Source organism: Xenopus tropicalis, chromosome 9, assembly GCF_000004195.4.
Source record: "Xenopus tropicalis strain Nigerian chromosome 9, UCB_Xtro_10.0, whole genome shotgun sequence".
In the NCBI taxonomy this organism is placed as follows: domain Eukaryota; kingdom Metazoa; phylum Chordata; class Amphibia; order Anura; family Pipidae; genus Xenopus; species Xenopus tropicalis.
Window position 1 is genome coordinate 36,368,127 of NC_030685.2, and position 23,809 is coordinate 36,391,935.

General features: G+C 38.3%; 2 protein-coding genes across 2 annotated transcripts in view; one reads left to right on the plus strand and one right to left on the minus strand.

Moving 5' to 3' along the window:
- snn (stannin) overlaps nucleotides 1–3,429 on the minus strand; it is a 53,498-nt gene extending 50,069 nt beyond the window's left edge. The window contains exon 1 of the mRNA XM_012969976.3: nucleotides 3,341–3,429. The gene's annotated coding sequence lies outside the window, so the exon portion shown is untranslated. The remainder of the gene's footprint in view (nucleotides 1–3,340) is intronic.
- Nucleotides 3,430–3,551: 122 nt separating this feature from the next.
- litaf (lipopolysaccharide-induced TNF factor) lies at nucleotides 3,552–22,251 on the plus strand. The gene is given in 4 exon segments (NM_203639.1): nucleotides 3,552–3,678; nucleotides 14,480–14,665; nucleotides 18,487–18,643; nucleotides 20,929–22,251. Coding segments are annotated over 3 exon segments (447 nt in total). The 5' UTR covers nucleotides 3,552–3,678; nucleotides 14,480–14,484; the 3' UTR covers nucleotides 21,038–22,251.
- The last annotated feature ends 1,558 nt before the right edge of the window (nucleotides 22,252–23,809 follow it).

Consider the following 23,809-nt stretch of genomic DNA (forward strand, 5'->3'; position numbering starts at 1 on the left):
AAAAGTATGTCTTCATTGCTAGTGTGACAAATCTGCATGGCTATGGAAATAAACATTTGGAGTAATTCAGAAATTACTGGGTATCTAGCCCTCTTGTACCTATTTACCAGCCTCTCAGCATTTTCCTGATGGAGAATTTCCTAGCAATATGTGGCCATTGGCTAGAATCAAGTATAGGCCAGATAAGTGATGCCCCCACTATGCACCTAGAGCAATCTCAGTATAGAAGATAGGCAAAAGTGGGATATTTAGTTCACTAAATATCCATGATTTTTAATTGGCACCCGTAAACAAAAGGACTTTATAGAGACAAATTTGCTGGCCTGAAATTTCTAGACACTGTATTTTATATCAAGTTTGTGTATGTTACCCTGTATGTTTTTTTCTTTACTTACAGTCTATGTGGGACTATCTGGTAGAGCTGGGCGGTATGACCAAAAATTTATATCACGGTATTTTTCAAAATTATATCGGTATCACGGTATTTGACGGTATATAAATAAAAAATAAATAAATAATAAATATTGGTGGTATTTTAGTATATGTATGGTAACTGCTAACTACTAATATCCACTGCTAACCAATATCCATTTACTAAGCATTGCATCTCTGACTAATGCCCCACTGATATCGCATTTTGGTGGATGGCTTTCTGTAGACACAGACGCAACCTCCATATCCCTTGAAATTTTTAACAATGCGTACTCTAGAAAATTATCAAAATTTGGCATATTCTCAAGAGCATTATCACAGACTTGCTTCAGATTGCTCCATGTTCTTCATGTTGCTGTTTATTTGGATTTTGCAACTTCTGAAAACAAATGGTTGCACCAGAGCTTATTTCAAGATTTCACAGCAAAAGGGTGAGTACATATTTATGCAATAAAGATTTTTTTTTTTATCTGTAGATTATTTTGAAAAATAATATTTTCCAATTTTCCATTTATATATTAGTGGGCTATTAGTGTAGTCAGTGGAAAATACTCCCAACTAAAACCAGTTATATCGTAATCCCAGGTTGTTACACAACAAAATGTAAAAATTCACAGGGGTTGAATAATTATGCAAGGTAATTTATTTGTGTAGTTAGTAAAGTAGTTTGAGGCCTTAGTACTTTGGCTAGTTTAATTGTTCACTGGTGTATGCAACAAGACCGATGTTACAATCTTCTGGTTCAGTTTCAGTTTTTAGGAATTGCGTGCAAACCACGGGGCTCTAGTGGATAAAGGCACACCTGCAGTATATGGAGTCTGTAAGCACCCCCTTGAAACTACAGAAAGCCCATATTTCAGGGAAGGGGACGTACAAACTGTGCTGCTGAGACCATCTGCAAATATGCAGGAAAGTGCAGGTCTGGGATAATTGGCCTTTTGCGGTCAGTAGGATGCTGGAAGTTGCAGTGTAGCAAAAATGTAGGGCCATATATAATTTTTAACCACTTTTACTATCAACTATTTCTGCTCTTGCATTTTTCTGGCATTACATTGGTTTGATCTAGTGGCCCTCTAGCATTGTGACAGATCCTAATTTAGTATTACAAATAAATTGTTAATCTGGGTGGTATATTCACTTACAGCAAATTACAAACTTTTTATTTATTAGTCAAGATGCAATGACTGCCACTTTATTTATAGTAGTTCATTTGTTCAGCAACAATTTTTCACGTTTATGCACTACTACACTTTGAGCGATTGATTTACTTCTTAACCGGCAAAGCATGTAAAGGTATAAATATAAACCACTGTGATGAATTTATGGAAGAAGTGGTGATTTCATTTATCCAGTACTGCTGATCAGTGCTATAAGGGGGTTTATGGTCCTTTCGACATCATTCATTCATACCAAGGTACACACATACAAGTGCTCACTAGTGTTTTAATGTGCTCTATTTTCAAATGCATCTTGAGAAAGACAGGGAAAACAGTCTTGAGATTTCTGTACCGAAGACAAATAATATTTTTAATAAAAAGGAGCAGTTTTTTAAGGTCACAACTGTCCACAGTCCATTCTTGCAAGGACACCGGCACTGCATTAAATAAACTAGTAGAAACCGCCTAAAAATGCATGCTCGCATTTTTGGGGGGTGATCTCTGTTCTGTTTAGCTGCACTCAGGCTAACACTGTGCCAGTTTGTGAAGCAACATACAGGCAGGTATAGGGACCCCCTATCTCTCCTCTTGCCTACAAAACACAAGAGAAAGAGGACAGGACACCACGTGGGACTGTGTCCTTAGTGTAAATCATGTCCTGTGCAAGAATGTTGCAGTGCGTACCCACTGACAATGAAAGAGCAGTGTACAAATTACAATGCATTCCATTGATCTACCACCAGTTTCATACACAGGCCAAAGCTGCCATATTATCGTTTCTTTGAATGGACAGAGGGTGATATGCAATGTTTATTATGCCAGTTTGGCCATCATCTGAGTTTGACCTCTGAAGCTGCATAGGGTGCTATGAGAAAGGTTCCATATGGCACCCTTTGCAGCTTCAGAGGTTCCCACCAACAGGATCCTGGGTGCAGTGCCTTAGGATGAGTCTGTGCTACAAATTACAGATATACTATTATTACCAGCACATCATTAGGCCCTGGCATTTCAAGTACACAGAAGCCCAATCAGCCCCAAAACACTGTGACTGTCCGTTAAAAATTGACAATAGTCCTCCTGGCATTTGCCAGAACCTACAGTTTGCCTGTACACCATACCTCATTGGTGTTTATTCCATTTTTAGAAAGACTTTCCCTTTCCGGTCATCATATGGTGAGAAGTGGAACTGTGCAGGCCGCAGCTTAGGGGCATATTTATTATAGAGAAAATTTGTCACACATCGCCATGTAAAAATGGCGTAAAAACGGCGTAATTCTTTTACGCATTTTTTTTCCACCGGAACTTATGGAAAATAATGGCGTAATATCCGGCGTTCAGATGGTGATCTTTTCCATTTATTTTACACAGCTTTTTTTCGCCGAATTAAGTTTTATACAGCATAATAAATACGCCCCTTAGTGTCCGATCACCAGCGATCCAACATGCTGGCTTCAGAGTAAACTGCCCCAGAACCAGCATACATGCCCAGATGATGGTAGGCAGGGTGTATGAAATCAGCACACTGACCAAATCAGGCCAAGTATGACCACAGTATGACTATAGTATGACTACAGTATGGCACAACAGTGCAGCTGCCTGCACCCCTCAAGGAATACAAACTCGCCTGAGCAAACAGAGACAATAAGCTCTGTCCTGCGAAACCTGGGACAGCTGGCTGGGCTGGAAACTCTATGCACATAACCTTCACCTTCGTGAGAACTGAAACTACTCCAAAACAGAAGCACACTTACTTCCGGTGAAAAAGTTTCGCTATTTCATGGCAAAGAAAGCGTACTATAAGGGGAGGAGCAGCGCAGCGTTGGGGAACTCGGGCTCCTTGCTTGGAACACGCACACGGTGTACTCTCAGCGCTTCCGGGCCAGCGTCGCGCCCCTCAGTTTAACAGCGGGATAGGGCGGTGCCTCGTAAGCCACGCCCGCTGCAAGTTTTTCTCCGTATGTTTCCAGAGTTGTGGGAGTACAGTCCCTAGCTTTAGTGTGCCTAACTTGGATCTGCTTGTCTGAAGCTTGTCGTTGCGTTCTCCTCTGGTATTAGACAGATTCAAGGGACCATTTCTGTCAAATTTGAGGTACGTGCCTGTCTCCCCTCACCCAAGGATCGCTTTCCACGTTTACTCTATAAAGTTTTCACACTTCGAACTATGAACCGCTGCTTTCCAGCTGTGGATGAAGATGAGGAATGCTGGGAGTTGTAGTCCGGCCGCAGCTGGCGAACTGCACGGGAACGAGTGATGTCACTTGCTCTGTGTTAGAAGCAATCGCTCTTTCTTACCGATACGCTTGCTTGGCTGTAATGTTTCTGTCCGTGTATACATACTGGGTTGTGTATGTGTGTGCAAGTGTGCGCCGGTAGCGCAAAGATGGCAGCTGCTACAGATGTGTGTGTGGGTTGGAGCTGGAAAGTTTGCTATGCAGGGAGCTGTATCCGGCCGCAGCAGCAGGGTGAGAGTATCATGGTGTGTTTGTGGGTACAGGTATTTAGCAACACATGGGGCTCGATGATCGCATTAAGCTGAGCCATATTATCATTGTATTATTATTTTGCCTATTACATATTTCCTATCAGCTAGCCCTAACATTGTTGGCATTTGGACACAATAAATTGGTTGAATCATCTGTTATTAAACAAAATCACTATAATTATGATTCCTCTTGTTAAAATGAGAGATCTACCATTTACGGAAAATATGTTGTTTGCAATATGTCTATGAAGATTCTCATTCATCCAGGTCATGATATACAGTATCTAGTAGAATTAAGTCTAAAACAACTGGACTTTTCTGAGTTTTTTCCTTGAAAACGTTTCAAGATTTTCCATTTCTAACATTGGGACAGTGAAAGCCTCTTGTGTGAAATTATTCAACTGTACAACTGTACTGCTTTAAGAACAGAAGCCCTATGTAGGTATAGCCCTCTGTTTGCCCCTAAATTGCCTTTCTGGCTCCTTTATTTAGTCTAACACCTCCTCCTCCTAGCCCAGAGCAAGGGGAATGTGCAGTTGGGGCTAGGCACTCTGGTACCTGGAAGGTAAGTACCACTGCTGAGTGGAAAGGGCTTTAACCTTAGCTGGACATGGCTACTATAGGCCTGTGCAAATAAAATTAGTGACTTTTTTTTGTTAGTTCTTTAGATGCTTCTTTAACAGCAGCATAAATCTATTTGGCATGATTCCTTTGCAGTTTAGAATACACAGAATGTAATTTCAGCACAAGTTCTATTAATTCTGCTCCTATTGAAAAAAAGGTCTTTGTGTATGTATATACTATTTTTCTATATGTATTCTGCCCCTTTAAAGGGCTAGACAATGTTAAACCAATTCATTTAGTCTAACTAAAAGGCATAAAGAAGAAATACTGAAATCTGTGACATTGTCCAATAGTAACAGCTATAGTGTGATAGAGTTTACAAGGTGGAACTTTCATGTACCAGTCAGGCTGACATACCTTCCTCTATGAATTGCAGATTATTGAATATTTCATACAAACATTCTGCTAACATTCTCGGGTTTCTAAATTGGGACTTTGAGCCTGTCACAACTAGCCCATCTGTACTGCAGGAGTCCCTAATCCTGTTGCGCAGTTTACAGAATGTGTGTGTACCAGTATTATTTTAAATCCCAAACCCTATGCCATAATTTGGAAAGTGCTGCTTATAAATTGCAAAGTAGCAAGTCCTCACTGGTGTTCAAAATAGGCCCTGGAATTTCAAGTACACAGAGGGCCAAACGGTCAGTCACTATTTAGTGGGCAGTGGGGGGCTATGGCATCTTAGAGCACTACCTCTAGCACTAGCCAGAATCCACAGATTGCCAGTCCAGGCCTGCAAAATAGTACACTTTCCAGTAAACTGAAAAGAAAAGCAATGATCCAGTGTTCATACTCAGTGTATTCAGATCATTTTTTCCACCATTATAGCATCATTGGGCTTAAGTAAAACATAAACAATTCCTCAGACTGAGAGCCATAATTATCTCCTGTGACTCATAGGGACCATTTCCCCACCCCTTAAGGTGGCCGTACATGTTCAGATTTTAGTCTTTTTCCGACGAAGTTTGGATGTCAGTCATACATTTCAAGGGGATGTTTACCTTAAAATTAACGTTTATTATGATGTAGAGTGTGCTGTTCTGAAACAATTTGCAATTGGTCTTCATTTTTTTTATGTGGGGTTTTTGAATTATTTTGCTTTTTGTTTTAGCAGCTGTCTGGTTGCTAGGATCCAAATTACCTTAGCAACCAAGTAGTGGTGTGAGTGAGACATTGGGTTATAAATAGGAAAGGGCCTGAATAGAAAGAAGAGTTATAAAATATGACAATAATACATCGGAGGATGTTCTGAACATGAAATAGTTGCAGACACCAAACCTACAAAAGTTCCATTGTAGGTCCCCCAAGGATATTGTCCGATACACAAAACATGCATGTTAGCCGACCAAAATTTTTAACCTGACCGATTGGCTAAATGACCAATCACCATAGTAAGAAAATGATTGGGACGATAATTCAGAGCCCACACATGGTCCAAAAATCTTACAAAATCTCGTTTTTATCGGTGTGTATACGGCCAGCTTTAGCCTGGCAGAGTCATTCAACCCCTGGGACTTGAAGTTGCTTTTTAAAGGATCTATGCAGTGGCCACTGTGGAAAGCAGAGGAACTTCAACTCTATAAATCCATCACTTCACCACAGTACAATATGAGCGAGGGGTTGAATGACTGTCAGCCTAACTGGGGGTGGGCAGTGGACTGTGTGAGTCAGAAGCAGGTCATTGTGTTTTCTCTATATCTGTGGAATAGTGTATGTCTATGTAAAACAAATGGGTTTATATATATTTTTTTTTTTTTTGCAGTTCACGTAGTGATTATACATGTGATTTTAAACAAGCCCAAATGAATGTGCATATTTCAAAAACTTGTCCCCTTTAAAGATGGATATGTATCTTCAGTCATGTGGAGAAGTCATTTTCGTGACTTGCTGCCCTGGTACCTTGAGGCACTTTTTCATGGTTTCTCAGTGAAACCTTTCTGCTGGTATTTAGCATTTGACTACTGTCACACTGAGAGACTTGCTTGCACATCACATTAAATATACATATTTACCAGTTGAAGAAGCATTAAATGCCATAAGGTAGTAGTGATTGTTTTGTATATTTTATTGTGTGATGTGGAGCTAAAAGTTCCATATGTAACAACATTTTTTTAAACGCTCAGTGTTTGTTTTTGCTGGTTTCCTTTCTTCCAGTTGCCTGTGGTCATATTTAATTACAGATACATGCAGGATCCAGCACTTAGGAACTCTGAGGATGTCTAGTGCAGTGTTAACTCTTGAGTGCGGTTTGCTGGAAGTTCTGCAGACAGTGCATCAGTGCCTCTTCACTTCAGTCTATATGTTGACTTCTCATTCCCTTATGCAAAAACGTTATGGAATTTATGAAGTTGCTCCATTTTCCTGTCATAAGAATGACTAAGTGACACAAGCTTTCTTACAATGAAGCAATTATAGAGTTTCATGCTCAGTGCACATGCCTAAAACTGAGGCAGGTAATAGAACACTAATTCATTTCTTTTAGGGCCATGGCTCCCATGGCATTTTGATCATTATTACTAATCCCTGGTTGCTTTCTGTTCAGTTCTTTGGGAAGCACAGATATCTTTCAGAACTTGCCATTAGCTTTTGAAAAGGCGCCACAAATAGCCACGTTTGGTTTGCTGCCTCATTTTACAGAAATCAAAACACCTTATGGCCTTGGCCATATTTTCTATATAGGCATCCAAGGGACAGTGCTGGTCCTGGTTTTTTGCTCCCTGGAGATTGATGGTACAGTGCACTTCCAGAGTTCTGTGGCACAGACATTAAAAAGAAAAAAAGGAAAGTTCATATATATAAAATCCCACATAGGCAGGTGCACACTGGGAACGTTTACAAAAATTACTTTTATTATTTATAAAACTAGGTCGACGTTTTGGTCTCCTTCTAAGAAGGTTCTTGCAGTTGAACAATAGAATCGGTTTATTGTCAGAGACAATCAGTATGCAGGGTTAGTGCAATGTACTCACATACAGCAGTTTAGAATAGCAATACTCTGAGGACAGCACAGAGAGGGTGCACACCTGTTCCTCCCAACTCCTCTTAAGTCTGGGCAGGGTCAGTGACACCTGGTCCACCCTTTGGAACAGTCAGGTTGGATACCACACTCCTCAGGTTGCTTGGAGATTAGCTGCAGTGATTTGTAGTTAGCTAGAGATAGGTTTCATTGATTTCTCTTGACAGTCTATATTAACCCTAAAGGAAACTTATTTGTAACGTGTACCTTAAAAAAACACTATGTTCAGAATAAAAAGTACTTTAGTTTTGCCAGAAACAATGTGTAATGTAGCATATTTTAGAAAAAAAAAATGTATTTTCTATAAAGTTACTGGCATTTTAGTGGTTGCTTGGAGGAATCCATTTCTTGATTATTTTTGTTACCTCTGGGATACTCTTTTTATTTCCTTTATGGCAAACAACAGAAGATTTAAGGGACAGAAGGGAGTTTAGATGTGCTGTTTCACAAGGCAAATATAGTCCGTACGCACAGCAGATTTTGGCACAAACATGCATTTTTAATTGTTTCTGTGCCAAAATATGCTCTTTGTGTTTGCTAACAAGCCTATTCCATGCCTCAGTGTACGCACAAACGGGCATGGAAGGCAGCAGAGGAAGCGACCTCTGTGTACAATTTAGTCCAAGCTGGAAAATAACTAATGTTATGCAATATGAAACATTTCACAAGACTTTTAAAAGTCATACTTTATTGAAAACATCTCCAAAAACCCTACTAGTTTCACCTATCTGTTCCACTTCCTGCTGCTTCCTTTCCCAGGCTGTGCAGGGGATATTAGAAAAAAGATGTAGAAAAATAGAAAGCAATTTAAGAACATATTTTTTATGCTATATCTGAAAACAGCTGAACTAGGTAGTGTTTGGAAGGTGAACAACCTCTTAAAGGGAAACCTGTTCCTTAAAGATAGGTGCTTGTGCACTCGGAAGATTGAGCAACTTTTAAGGTGTATTGGATTCTTAGTATAGGTTAGAGATAGATATTTCCTCTGGATCAGAATTTCATTCCTCTTCTTCTGGATATGTTAACCACAGAGGAGGGGTTATGGGCGCTTGCCATTTAAGCTAAGCTTACTATTTCTATCTCCTTTTTCAAAGTATAGTTGGGCTCTATATATAAATGAGTTTCTCATTTCATGGGAGTAACCCCTTTAGCATGTATTTCCACTTTGAAATGTTAAAAGCATGAAAAAAAGTCCCGGGGGCATTAAATAAGAGCCTGTTGGTAGGCACTATGTGGACTGGCAATTTACAGGAGGTTCTGTTTGGCAGTACAACCAAAACTTTCCTCTAAGCCAGAAATTAAAAAATATGCATCTGCTTTGGGGCTACTGGGAGCAACATCCAACTAGATGGTGAGCAACATGTTGCTTACACGACACTGGTTGGGGATCACTGGCTTAGATCTTTCTTCTTGATTTCACTAGAAGGGATAAATGAAAAAGGGGTGATCAGAGAGAATTCTGAAAGGAAGGTTTTCATCGGTTTTGGTAACATGTTGTGAGATGGAAAAAGAGAGAAAAATAGTTTGTGTGAAGCATGTTTCTACATCCAAAAATCTTTGTGTGTGGTTGTGTATCATTGCAGAGCTCTTCCTACATTTTAGGGCATTCAACTTTTCAAAAGTTAAATAGATATTTTTGGGTGAAAAGCACACATTTATTTCACATGTGTTGTTATTGGGGCTTTGAACTCCATATTTCCTTGCAGATGGTATAATAATTTCTACATATGTATAAATAAATTAAAATGTTCTTATTATTTTTTTCAATATAAACTATCCCAGCTTAAAACTTGTCCTTTAATAAGCATACAGAACATCTACAGTTAAGAGGAAAACCATAAATACCCTACCACTATATTTATATGCCATTATCTTAAACAATTTATTCCTTTCTGCTATACAGTACTGTGTATATAAGTAGTGCTATATAAATAAAAATATACATACTTATCGTTCACTTCAACAAGGAAGCAACTTGCCATTCTTCATTTTTATATATATTTAGAAAATTTCCATTTTACTAATTTTAGTCTCTTTACTCTACACAAAGCACTTAAAACAATTATAATCAACACAGTTTTGTCTGCCAGTTTCAGCTTTCAATGGCCGGAAGCCTCCCATAGAAACAAGCTGCTGAAAGCTGAAATTGGTGGACAACAGTGAGTTGATAATAAGCAGCACAGCAGTCCTTAAATACACCTTTAAAGGGACAGTACACACCTAAAAATGAACACAGAAAATAGAACTTGGGTTGATATTACAATCTTTCTATTGTTTTACAATCTGTTGATTGCTTTAATTTGAAAAAATCCTATTTTTGGCATTATAAAGCATTCAGTTAAAAGTTGGGTTTGCTTTACTGAATTTAACCCCCTTCCTTTACAATTTACTGAATTTAACCCCCTTCCTTTTACATACGTTCGGTACGAAAATTTTGTGACTTTCGCATCACCAATACGATATTATCGTGACTAATACGATTTTTTTGTAAGCATTTTCGTGATATTTGCGATCTTCAGAAATTTTCGTTTCCAATCCGAATTTTTTCCATTCGGGATTCGAACTTGTGTTTTGATAAATCTGCCCCTATGTCTGACACTGGAAAGCTGAAACAATGCGTAGGCCTTTCCACCAGGGACGACTATAGTTGCCAGTGGAAAGGCATTTTGGAGGTTAGTCGCCCACTGTAGCAGAGATCTGTTGCGGGGGACTAACCAAAGCTGCCTTTGCTATAATGAGATACTAGGGCAGTAGCAATGCATTTAGACAGATGGTGGTACAATATTATATACCCTTTTGTCATGTGGATTCAAGGGTTAGATTTCTAGTGTGTTGACTAATGCTAATGGGGGGGGAACAAAAACAGAGAACAGCATCAGGAAACAGCCTGCCAACCATGTTTATTGTATAACACTCATCACGTGCCTAGTGTACATTAGATAGTTCAGTAGATAAACACAGTGTCGGCCTTTTAACGTCTGGCTGAAGCTAACCCAGAATATGTAGCTTGGAAGGCTGATTGGAGCATTGCTTTTTGGCCATCCATACATGTGGCAAAGTTGTACTGGATATGGCTACATAAAATACATAAACAGTAGACTTTGAATAGTAAACATAGTACAGGCATAGGATCTGTTATGCAGAAAGCTCAGAATTATGGGAAACTCATCTCCCATAGATATTTTAATCAAATATTTCAAAATATTAAAGCATATTTCCATTTTTCTCTATAATAGTAAAACGGTACCTTGTACATGATCCCATTTAAGATATAATTTATCATTGCAGGCAAAACAATCCTGTCGGGTTTGTTTAATGTTTAAATGATTTTTAGGTAGACTTAGGGGCACATTTACTATGGGTCGAATCCGAGTCCGAATTGGAAAAATCCGATTTGAAAACGAACATTTTGCGACTTTTTCGTATTTTTTGCGATTTTTTCGGCGCCTTTACCATTTTTTCGGAAATTATCGCAACTTTTTCATTACCAATACGATTTGCGCGAAAAAACGCGAGTTTTTCGTAGCCATTCCGAAAGTTGCGATTTTTTCGTAGCGTTAAAACTTGCACGAAAAGTTGCGCTTTTTTCGTAGCGTTAAAACTTAAAAGGCGCGACGTTTCGCACAAGTTTTAACACTACAAAAAAATCGCAACTTTTTGCGCAAGTTTTAACGCTACGAAAAATCGCAACTTTCGGAATGGCTACGAAAAAGTCGCGTTTTTTCGCAAAAATCGTATTGGTAACGAAAAAGTCGCGATAATTTTCCGAAAAAATTGCAAAATACCGATCATTACGAAAAAAACGCAATCGGACGCATTCGGCCCGTTCGTGGGTTAGTAAATGGGCCCCTTAAAGTATGTAGAAAGGCTCCATATCCAGAAAACCCCAAGTCCAAAGCATTCTGCATAACAAGTTCCATAGCTATACCTATAAAAAAAAAAAAAAAATTATTTTAAGTTGGCAGGTGATGAGCGACCATTTATCAAGCTTTTTGGTTGATCAGATTTTGTTGCAATTGCATCACAACTGACTACACTTATATATGATATATATGACTTAAATTAGATGTGAATATGATGGGCCTATTTTTTTGATGAGATATGTTGTAAATATGGCTGTGACCACAAAATTTATACAGACAAAGACAAGAGGTTCTCTGCACTCCTCTATTAATGTGCAAAGGACCTCATGTCTTTGTCTGTTAGTTGCATCTTGTTTATTAAATTGTATTTAAAGGAGAAGGAAAGGCTAAATCACTGGGGGTTCCAAAATGTTAGGCACCCCCCAGTGATTGTAATCGCTTACCTGAAACCCCCGGCCAGTGCTGATTTAAGAAGAAAACTGTGCCGGCCTGGGGTAAAGGCAGACTAGAGATCCTCGTCCTTCCTTCTACTTTAGCAGCAATCTTGGGGCCTGCACATGCAAAGTTGAGTGAAAACCCCAGCCTTTTTGCTGAAGTTCAGCTTTTCACTCTACTGCGCAAAGAGTGCAAAGACCAAAGAAGGAAGGGGAACGCTCGCTTACACCCCAGCTGGTGCCGTTTTCTCCCAACAGGAGCACAGGCCAGGGGTTTCAAGTAAGCAGTTACAGTCACTGGAGGTGCCCAACCATTTTGGCATTGTAACTTTCCTTCTCCTTAAAATAAAACATATTGCCTGCCTTGGTACAACACTTAATTTAAAAATGATCTAACCGCAGTCTAAGTTATTCCAGCAAAGCACAGTCTAGTTATAGAAAAAAAGCATCTGTACTCTTCAATGCATTTGTGCCTCTATGAAAAATGCTGTGTTTTCTTTCCACTTTGAAATATTCAAGGCACAGCCCTTCAGCTACAGTGTGTGTATATATAGTGGGGCTTGAAATTCGTGAACCCTTTTCTTAATTTTTATATGAATGTGACCTAAAACATCTGATTTTCAAACCTAAAAATAGATGAAGTGACACAAATGACACAAATGAAACGAAAAATATTATATTTGGTCATGTATTTATTGGAAGAAAAATGATCCAATAACATTTTCATGTGGTAAAAGTAAATTTGTATTTGTTGTGACCCCTTTTGTAGCAATAACTGCAACTTTGGTGAAAACTGTTGATCAGTCCTGCACATTGACTCGGAGGAATTTTAACCCATTCCTCCATACAGAACAGCTTCAGTGCCTGGATGTTGGTGGGTTTCCTCTCATGAATACAATTTCAATTGTATTGGACTTTGACTTGGCCATTCCAGAACATTCACTTTATTTTTCTTTAATCATTCTTTGATAGAACAACTTGTGTGTTTAGGATTGTTGCCTTGCTGCATGATCTACTGTGTCTTAAGATTCCGTTTGTCCACATGATCTTTAGCAAACTGTAGACAGTCTGCAATATTTTGGGGGAGAGCAGTAACTTTCTCCTTGCTACCCTGCCATACACACCATTGCTGTTCAGTGTTCTGATGGTGGACTCATGAACCTTCACATTCACCAATGTGAGACAGGCCTTCATTTGCTGAAAAATTAGCCTGGGTTTCTTTGTAACCTCTCAGACTATTAGGCTTCTTGCGGTTGACGACCACTTCTAGATAGGGTAACAACGGTCTTGAATTTTCTCCATTTGTACACAATCTATCTGACAGTTGATTGGTGGAGTCAAAACTCTTTAGAGATAGTCTTGTTTCCATCTTTATGGGCATCAAACAAATGTTTTGTATGCGTGATCAGGCATTGCTGGATCCCCGCTGCTTAAATAAAACAGGGTCTCTCACTCATACCTGATTGTCATCCCATTCACTGAAAACACCGGACTCTGATTTCACCTTCAAATTATATGATAATCCTAAGGAGTCACTTACTTTTGCCACACACAGATATGGTATTGAATCATTTCTTTTCAATAAATACATGACCAAATATAATTTTTGTTTAATTTGTTTTCTTCATCTACTTTTAGGACTTGTCATATTCATATAAAATATAGAAATATATAGAACCACTGTATACTTCTTTTCTAGATTTAAGTAAAACGGTTGTGTTGTGCTGTGCACAGTGGATGTAGCAATGAATGTGCATTCGTTTTCCTACAAAGGCTATTGGTGTGATTGCCTGTAAAAATAAACCACATCTTGCATCCTGTTTCTGTCCTAGCAGCAGCTATATGCTGCCCCCACGTTCCATTGGGCTTTTCGCATGGCATCTGCTTTTCTGGAATGGGGGAAAGGACTAGAGAAACAGAATGTCATTAACCAAGTGCAGTATATACAAGAGTTTCATCAGCTTTGAAGAAGAAATTTTATGTGATTTCAGTGGGATTGGAATTGCATACCTCTCAACATTTTAAAAAAGGAAAGAGGGACAAAAACAAATGCCATGCGCAGTGGGCAAATGGTTTGGGAGGTATGGAATTGGGCAAAAGCAATAGCACTGACATTCGTTCCTCTATCAACATTTTAAAAAAGGAAAGTGGGACAAAAACAAATGCCGTGCACAGTGGGCAAATGGTTTGGGAGGTATGGAATTGGGCAAAAGCAATAGCACTGACATTCGTTCCCCTTTACATTTACTCCTTACTCCCATGATCCAGTGGTTGTAGGTATGGTTGGTGCTGGGAGTTTTTAATCAGTGGAGAACCACAAAATAGGAATCTAGATTATATTCTCTTATTTTTGTGTTTGTGTTATTAAAAACATACATACATCTGGCACAAGTCAAGTCAGTACAGATGGTATGTCTTTTCTGAAGCTCTTTTCTAAATCTTTTAAATCTTTTTTTTTTTTTTCCCTGCAGGCAAAATGCAGACCTCAGGAAATTATCAACCTGTTCCCATTGGCTTTACAGTGCCATCAGCACCTCCTTCATATGAAGAGGCCACGTTTCATCATCCCCCATACCCACCCCTGCATCAAGGGATGGATGCAAAGAACATGAGCAATCCTCCATATATTGTTCAGCCAGTACCTATGCAACCTCCAGGTATATTTCTAAAAGGGTGACTAAAGTCAGTTTTCAAACATAGGGGAACTGATTTGGTTTTACTGAACTAACTGCTATGGGCAGTCCATTTAGCTCAAGTGTGAGTGGTTGTTCTGTGTTTTTATTTTTGAGAATAGTAAACTGTTACAGTTAAGAAATGTTGTAATATTGCAATTGATGAATTTGGTTCAGTCTTATCTGTTCATCCAGCACAACAAAAACAAAAATCGTCAGAATTTCTTGGCAACAATTGTCCAGTTTTACGAGAGAAGTTTTCATTCTGTAGTTTTGTAGAAAGAATGTAATTCAACCCCTGTTTATTTTTTGTGTAAGAACTAAATTTATTGTATTCAGCACAGCTTCTGCCCAACCATATGCATTTTTGCCCAGTGAACGGCTGCCCCCTTGGCTACAGCACCTTATTTATAAAATCTGTAGCAGTATGTCTGAGGTAAAATATGCAATTTTTGTGTGTTGGCACACAGGGAGCTTTGTCACATGTGTGGAAATTGCATTTGTGGCCCCTGGAGCATGATTAAAACACTTTTATTTTTGGATGTTATTTGCCCTGTTAGATGTCATCATACCTTTAGGGCTCTGGCACACGGGGAGATTAGTCGCCCGCGACAAAACTCCCTGTTCGTGGGCGACTAATCTCCCCGAGTTGCCATGACCCGCCATCCCACCGGCGAACATGTAAGTCGCCGGCGGGATGGCACACGCGGCGGCGCGATTTCCCGAAATCGCCGAAAAAGACTTGCGAGGCGACTAATCTCCCCGTGTGCCAGAGCCTTTAGTATTTAACTACCAAGAGATAACACACAACAAATCAATATATCAACACAGTTATAAGAAAATATTTATTAACACCATATATTAGAAAAAGGACCCACCACATTTCATCCTTCTCTATTAAGGAGTCATTACCAGGAACAAATGCTTAAAGTGCTGTATCAGGTAGAAAATAAATACTCTACTGTTATTTTGGAGTTTGCCAATTCTCTGCATTTATCGTAGCGGCTCTCATTTACATAGTATGTACAGTTAGGTTTATAAATATTTGGACAGAGAACTATTTTCTAGGTTTGGTTCTGTACATTACCACAATGAATTTTAAATGAAAGAACTCAGGTGCAGTTGAAGTGCAGACTTTCAGCTTTAATTCAGTGGGGTGAACAAAACGCTTGCATAAAAATGTGAGGCTACTAAAGCATTTTTTAGCACAATCCTTTCATTTCAAGGGCTCAAAAGTAATTGGACTATTGACTCAAAGGCAATTTCATGGGCAGGTGTTGGCAAGTCTGTCTTTATGTCATTATGAATTAAGCAGATAAAAGGCCTGGAGTTGATTTGAGGTGTGGTGCTTGCATGTAGAAGATTTTGCTGTGAACAGACAACATGCGGTCAAAGGAGCTCTCCATGCAGGTAAAAGAAGCCATCCTTAAGGTGCAAAAACCAAAAAAACCCATCCAAGAAATTGCTATAATATTAGGAGTGGCAAACTCTACAGTTTGGTACATCCTGAGAAAGAAAGCAAGCACTGGTGAGCAACAAAAAAGACCTGGACGTCCACGGAAAATAACAGTGGTGGATGATCGCAGAATCATTTCCATGGTGAAGAAAAAACCCCTTCACAACAGCCAACCAAGTGAACAACACTCTCCAGGGGGTAGGTGTATCGATATCCAAGTCTACCAAAAAGAGAAGACTGCATGAAAGTAAATACAGAGGGTGCAATGCAAGGTGCAAGTCTCTCATAAGCCTCAAGTGTAGAAAGGCTAGATTGGACTTTGCTAAAGAACATCTAAAAAAGCCGGCACAGTTCTGGAAAAACATTCTTTGGACAGATGAAACCAAGATCAACCTATACTAGAATGATGGCAAGAAAAAAGTATGGAGAAGGCGTGGAACAGCTCATTATCCAAAGCATACCACATCTGTAAAACACGGTGGAGGCAGTTTGATGGCTTGGGTGTGCATGGCTGCCAGTGGCACTGGGACACAAGTGTTTATTGATGATGTGACACAGGACAGAAGCAGCCGAATGAATTCTGAGGTGTTCAGAGACATACTGTCTGCTCAAATACAGCTAAATGCAGTCAAATTGTTTGTGCAGTGTTTCACGATACAGATGGACAATGACCCAAAACACACAGCCAAAGCAACCCAGGAGTTTATTAAAGCAAAGAAGTGGAAAATTCTTGAAAGGCCAAACAGTCAATTGAGCATGTATTTCACTTGTTGAAGACTAAACTTCGGACAGAAAAGCCCACAAACTAACAGCAACTGAAAGCCGCTGCAGTAAAGGCCTGGCACAGCATTAAAAAGGAGGAAACCCAGCATCTGGTGATGTCCATGAGTTCAAGAATTCAGGCTGTCATTGCCAGAAAAGGGTTTTCAACCAAGTTTTAGAAACAAACATTTTATTTTCAGTTATTTAATTTGTCCAATTACTTTTGAGCTCCTGAAATGAAGTGATTATGTTAAAAAAATGCTTTAGTGGCCTCACATTTTTTTTGCAATTGTTTTGTTCACCCCACTGAATTAAATCTGAAAGTCTGCACTTCAACTGCATCTGAGTGGTTTTATTTAAAATTCATTGTGGTAATGTACAGAACCAAAGTTAGAAAAAAGTTGTCTCTGTCCAAAAATTTATGAACCTAACTGTATTTGTTGCAAAGTGAGTTGCCTGAATTGTACTCGCTGTATGTTCCCCTGACAAAAACACCTCATAGACGGGATTAAAACGCATTTGGTGCTTTTTTTCTGTAAATATATATATTCTTATATTGGAGCAACCTACTCTTTCTGATTTTTTTCTTATAAATATTTGAAGCTTTTAGGTGCCTTTAGACAGTGAGCAATCACTTACAGTGGTAGGCATGGTTTTATGGTTGGCATATCCATACAGGTTTCATTGCCAGATATTAGGCCTTGTACAGTAATCATTTCTGTTCAGCAACATTTAGGGGCTGATTTACTAATCCACGAATCCGAATCCCGAATGGGAAAAAATCGGATTGGAAACGAACATTTTGCGACTTTTTCGTATTTTTTGCGATTTTTTTCGTCGCCATCACAACTTTTTCATAAATTGTCGCGACTTTTTCGTAGCCATTACGACTTGCTCGTAAATTGTCGCGACTTTTTCGTATTGAGCGCTCGTAAACGGCGGGCAAATTTGCATGGTTTTGGAAGCCTCCCATAGGACTCAGTGGCACTCTGCAGCTCCAACCTGGCCCAAGGAAAGTCACGATACTGAAGCTTGAATGAATCCGAAACTTTCGTACTCGGCGCGACGGCTACGGAAAAGTCGCGACAATTTACGAGCAAGTTGTAATGGCTACGAAAAAGTCGCGACAATTTACGAGCAAGTCGTAATGGCTACGAAAAAGTCTTGACAATTTACGAAAAAATCGCAAAATACTGATCATTACGAAACAAACGCATTCGGACGCTTTTCGGACGTTCGTGGATTAGTAAATGTGCCCCTTGGTGTATTTGCACTGGTGGCAAAATTACAAATACAGCCTATATACTTATAGTGCCTTAACCTGCACATGCCTCATGCCACTGGCCTGAAATGGCACACTTTATTTGTCAGCCTTTTAGAGCTTCAGTACTTCCTATAAATTTTGAAGCTGGGAATTTTATAGCACTGCCTCCTAGTTCCTAAGAAGGCATATCTGCCCTGCAGGGATGGGAGGTAGTATTAACAAAAATATTATATAGAAATAATTTGTATTGCATGTGTGCAGTTAGCAACTCTTATGTTTCCTTACATTTGCCATTTTTAAACCAATTTATTCTTCTTTTTTCAGTTACAGTTCAGACGGTTTATGTCCAGCAGGCAATGACACTTTATGACCGTCCAGTTCAGATGTGCTGCAGATCATGTAACAGCATGATTACTACCCGTCTCGAATACAGTTCTGGAGCTCTGGCCTGGTTATCCTGTGGTGGGCTGTGCCTTCTGGGGTATGGGCCTCGCGTATATATATTATTATTTTTTTAATTTAAACGCTTTCATGTCATTAGTTAAAAATTAGCTGAAATTGCTTAATGAATAGTTTTTGTGTTAAAAATTCAAGAAAATAATGGAGCAGTGATTACTTTGTGTGAGAAGGGTTTCCAACTTTTCTAGAAAAAATTACCGTCTCTCTATATATTTATCTTTATTCCCTATTAATAAAATTGGGATCAAGCTTCTTTTTTTTACCAGACAGGCCAGTAAAGTATTGGCAATGTGGCAACCCTAACGGGGTAGCTAATTTAAATTACCAGTCCATTGACTAACCCTCAGTACAAAGACCTTCTTAACTGGAAAATTAATATTATTATGATCACATATTTATGCCAATGTATTCTGCAGCCCTGTACAATAAATGGTAAAACTACATGGTTAATGTATACACCAAAACAACCAATAACTGCTTACTATTTGGCTTGTTTATACAGGGCCCACTTTTTAAAAGGTGGGGGGTAAAGGTAAAAATAAAAACACCCATTAGGGTTTTATAACATCATTTTTTTTCCCCCCAGCAAAGGTGTATATAGGTTTGTACTGCTAGGAGCTTGTACTGAGACCATATTCTTTGTTTTTTAGCCTTATAGGTTTATACTGTCAAAGTCCTTAAATTAACTCACATTCTAAAGTTTCTATTCAGTCCATTTATTCAAACATTGAATTTAGGGGGTGATTTATCAATGGTCCAGGTTATTGCAAAAAACTTAAATGTAAAAATTTGCCATATAAAAGCTTGCACGTTTCTGTAGGAGTCAATGGGAGTTGTCATAGGGAAAGTCAAGCAATATGTTCAGTTTGAGTTTTAATCGAGTTTGTTTCAAGTTTGAAACTTGAAAATTTGAGTAGTCGAGGTTTTTTTTTTGTTTTTTTTTATTCGCCCAAGTTTACCACTTTAATAAATAAGCGAGCATTCAATGTGTGACTTTAATCGATTTAGAAAAACAAACTTGTGTTCACAAATTGATAAATAAGCCCCTTAGTTTCCCTGTATTACTGCTGACATATTTGGGATTGACTGTTTCCATCTGCAGAGAAGCTCAATATGACTGCAAATACGACCGGCAGGAAATAGACTGGCCAGACTAGACTGATGACTCTGCAAACTGATAGCTAAATATAATGGACTGGCTAACCTGTCATCCAAATATAGGAATTTACAGCCAAATTTGAAAAATGTATACTAATTGCAAATTAATTATATTGCTACAGTGTCCTCTTACGGGGGGGGGCTGATTTATCCTGAATTCCTAGCAGTTTGATGTTTGCCTATTTATTAAAACTTTCCTGGCTTTAGAAACTATTTTCTAGTAGTAAAGTTTTTAAGAAACTGATACATTTATCAAAGATAATGCACGATTCAGTAGGTCACAATGTGTTTGGCTGATTTTAGTAGTGAAACACCATCGTGAGCTGTTAAATCGTAGAGCCAATTTCTTTCTTCGCAGAAGTGCTCCCTAATGCATAATATGTGTAGGAGAAAGGATTTTGACACCTTTTTCCAGTGCAGAAACAAAATCGTCCACTCTCAAACCCTCTGTTATATACACTGGTTATACAAGTGCAGGCTCTGAATGAGCAGTCCTCCACACAGGCATATAAAATCCAAAACATGATTCTATTTGTACAGATATAGGCCGCTGTCTGTACAAATAAACTTCTACTTTGGATTTTACATGCCTTTGTGGAGTGCACCTAAATGTTTTGCTTGTGTTCTCTAGCTTTGCTATATGTTTCCCAAATTTTATCTTGTGTGGAACACTGGAAAAGCTTAACTATCCTTCTATTTGAAAAATATTGACTTGGGGGCATATTTTACATAAGGAATAAAAGAAAATTATCCACACAATTCTACAAATATATGTTCAGTATTAATATGCAGAGTATTCTTTTTCACCATTTGCTAACAGTTCCTGTTTGTGTGGGCAGAATAAGGCATTTGTTAGAAGCAGCCTTTAACCTTCACTGTTTAGTCAGAAGCAAATTTTACCAGCCGGCCACACTTAACCCTTTGCATGCCTTGCATCTGTATTGCAATGTAAACTAACGTGTGGCTTATAGTCTACACTTGGGTGCACTTAATTTTACTACCTATTAACAGAACTGGGGTAAACTTTCCCGTTAGTCTTAGAATTTGGCAAACGTTTTTTAAGGTCTCTACTATGAAAAACCTGGAAAAGTTAAATATTTTGTTTTTATTAATCTTATGTCTTCCCACCCATGGTTTTGTCTTATACAGGTGTATAGGAGGCTGCTGCCTGATTCCATTTTGCATCGACTCGCTTAAAGATGTGGATCACTATTGCCCAAACTGCCACGCATTGCTCGGCTCTTATAAACGGATCTAAGGAAGGCACATGTGGAACAGGAGAATTATTTTTACCCTTTAGACTAAAACTATATGAATTCTTCTGGATATCTGTCTTGTCATGCAGGAGTCTGAATATGTGGTGGGACTCAAAAATAGAGCACAACGACAGAGGAACATATTGTTAAGCCATATATGTTTATACAACCTCCCATATACACTTTGTTTCATTGCCATGAATGTTCATGCACATTCAGTACATTTATCGTTCCCTAGGTATACATGTGATGGCAGGTCAGAAAATGAATCCGTTTCTTTTGTATTGCAAGAGTGAGCATCTTTCCAGAAGGTTAAACCTCAGGTAGTGTTTGCTTTACAGCATCTCTGAAATCTTTCCTTAAATGTAGGAAACCAATGATAGCATAACATACAAGCTTTATGGACATAAGATGCATGTATTTTTTTTTTTAGTTAGTTTGTATAGGAAGTCAAATTTGTATTAGCTGGCAGCATGAAGACACCTCTGGTAGGGGTATGCTTCCTGTTGTTTTAAATGGTAGCTGGTAGGTCCTGTGTGTTGAGATCAGAGGAGATCAATGTGGCCAAACAGTGGATAGAGTGCCTGTTAATGTGTCTGTACATGGAAAGGAAGCTGCTTTTGGAAGTATCTTCTCTGTAACAGTCAAAAATGTTTTTTTTCCCCAAATTGGATACAAAAAAAAAATGTATCTTATGGCCATATGAATATATATTTCATGCTAGCATGCATTCCTTACATTTAAGCAACAATGTCACTTTAATGATACAGGTTGAAAATGGTCAGAACATTTGAATAAAGAACAGGGTATTTTTATATAGCGGTTGACTGAGTTTTGGAGGTATTTGTTGTGCTGGATTTATGCCATTTTGTTAGTGCCGAAGGGGCAGTCATCTGTTTCTGTGTGAAAGGCTCCGTAAAGGAACGAAAAAAAAACTATTTTATAAAGGTCCAAGAAGAGCTATAATTTTTGCTTGCCAAATTAGATTATATCACATTTTGCAGATTAAAAAATAATTTAGGGCATTTTGTATTTGTACCTTTTACAATGTAGCCTTTTGTATATGCAAAAAAAAATTTCATGAAATATCCTGTGTATATCTTTCTACAGATTTCCTACAGAATATGAGCTTTGTCTACCCTTGCTATGAATATGTATTAGATATGTAAAACTGACATTCCATTTCTAGCTATTTATTAAATTGCCATTTTACTAATTGTACTGTGAATCTCATGACTGTTTACACTGTTAGAGCCAACGGGATAAATGACAAAACATGTACTTGTTCAAGGGAAATGGTAATTTTCTTAAATCACCTGGATTTATAATGGTAAAATAATTGTTTAAAAATAGGGTTTTTCATATATTTAACTTATTATAGGATCTGATTAGGAGAGTATTGCTTTTTGCATGCAGAGATTGTATAATTATTATCCTAATAATAATTATTATATCTGCTCAATCACAGGACAAGAAAGTTCTATTTGCTAGAGACACACAAAGAATTTATGCAGAGATTTTTTTTCAACTTTTCCTATAGTAACATAGTAAGTTGGGTTGAAAAAAGACACACGTCCATCACGTTCAACTATAATGCCTATATATAACCTGCCTAACTACTAGTTACTGAAAAACCCTGAGTTGACTACAACTGTTCCCACCATACTATTTACCCTCAGACTGTTCAGGTACTGTATGGGATCCATTATCTGGAATGCTTAGAACAGACAAACTTTGGGTAATGTGGGGCACCATTTGCTACAATCAAGTACAAGGTGTTGTCTTATTACAGAAAAGAAAATGCAAATCAGCCCAAAATCAAGAACATTTTGCTTTAATAGGACCTTAGGGGAAACAGCATTGTTGTATTTGAGACCTCTGGATAAATGGTTTTCAGAATATGATGATGTAGAAATTAGATTTAGGCATTAGATGTTGCAATTCTTACTGGTAATCTAGATAAAGCACTGTTTGTGCTGAGGCATGCCTCACTTTGTGTCTAGTCCTAAACTATTAAGTCCCATAATGCAATTTTACTTGTATGTATACATGTCCATTTACCATTACTTTATATGTATTCGTTGATACTGTAAATAAATGCCTGTTCTCCCTTAGCGCTACTTAGTCAGTGAGGTGATAAAATTTGTTTAGAAAGATCTTCACTGTCTTCTCCTTTCCTAATCATGGTGTCTCGCAGACGCTGCAGTATTCTGTTCTGGTAACTTCACACACCCATAAAATTCTCCTTTACACCTACCATCTCAAGTTTGTCCAATTGAAGTCATTACTGTGGTATCTTTGTATGAGGAATCTGATTGGACAGCTGTGCCTGGTAAACTCCACCCAATTCAGACAAAATGTAGAAATTTTATTTGTCAAAGAGTATTTTAAAGATGAGTTTAGCATGTAACTGGATACTTGCAATGCATTTGTGTGCAGTATAGCTAATGGACGTACTGCATTTAGTGATAGTTGCAAAATATTATAGGAATAAAAGAACCGTTGTTTTTTCTTTAAATGCGCCTTACTGTACATTTACTTCAAAGTATAAGCAAGATAAGCCATATGTATAAGTGCAGTGTTTCCCCTTACAGTAGGTGTTGTTGATTTAAAGGCATTTATGGATACTTTTTAACAAATTACACTTTTTTGTTTTTCATTAATGAAAATATATAAAGGAGTGGTGGGTATGGAACCTGTATGATAGGAGGTAAGACCATCTTCCACTTCTCTCAGTCTGCATTTTTGCTCTGCTTCTCTTGTTTTTTTCTGCA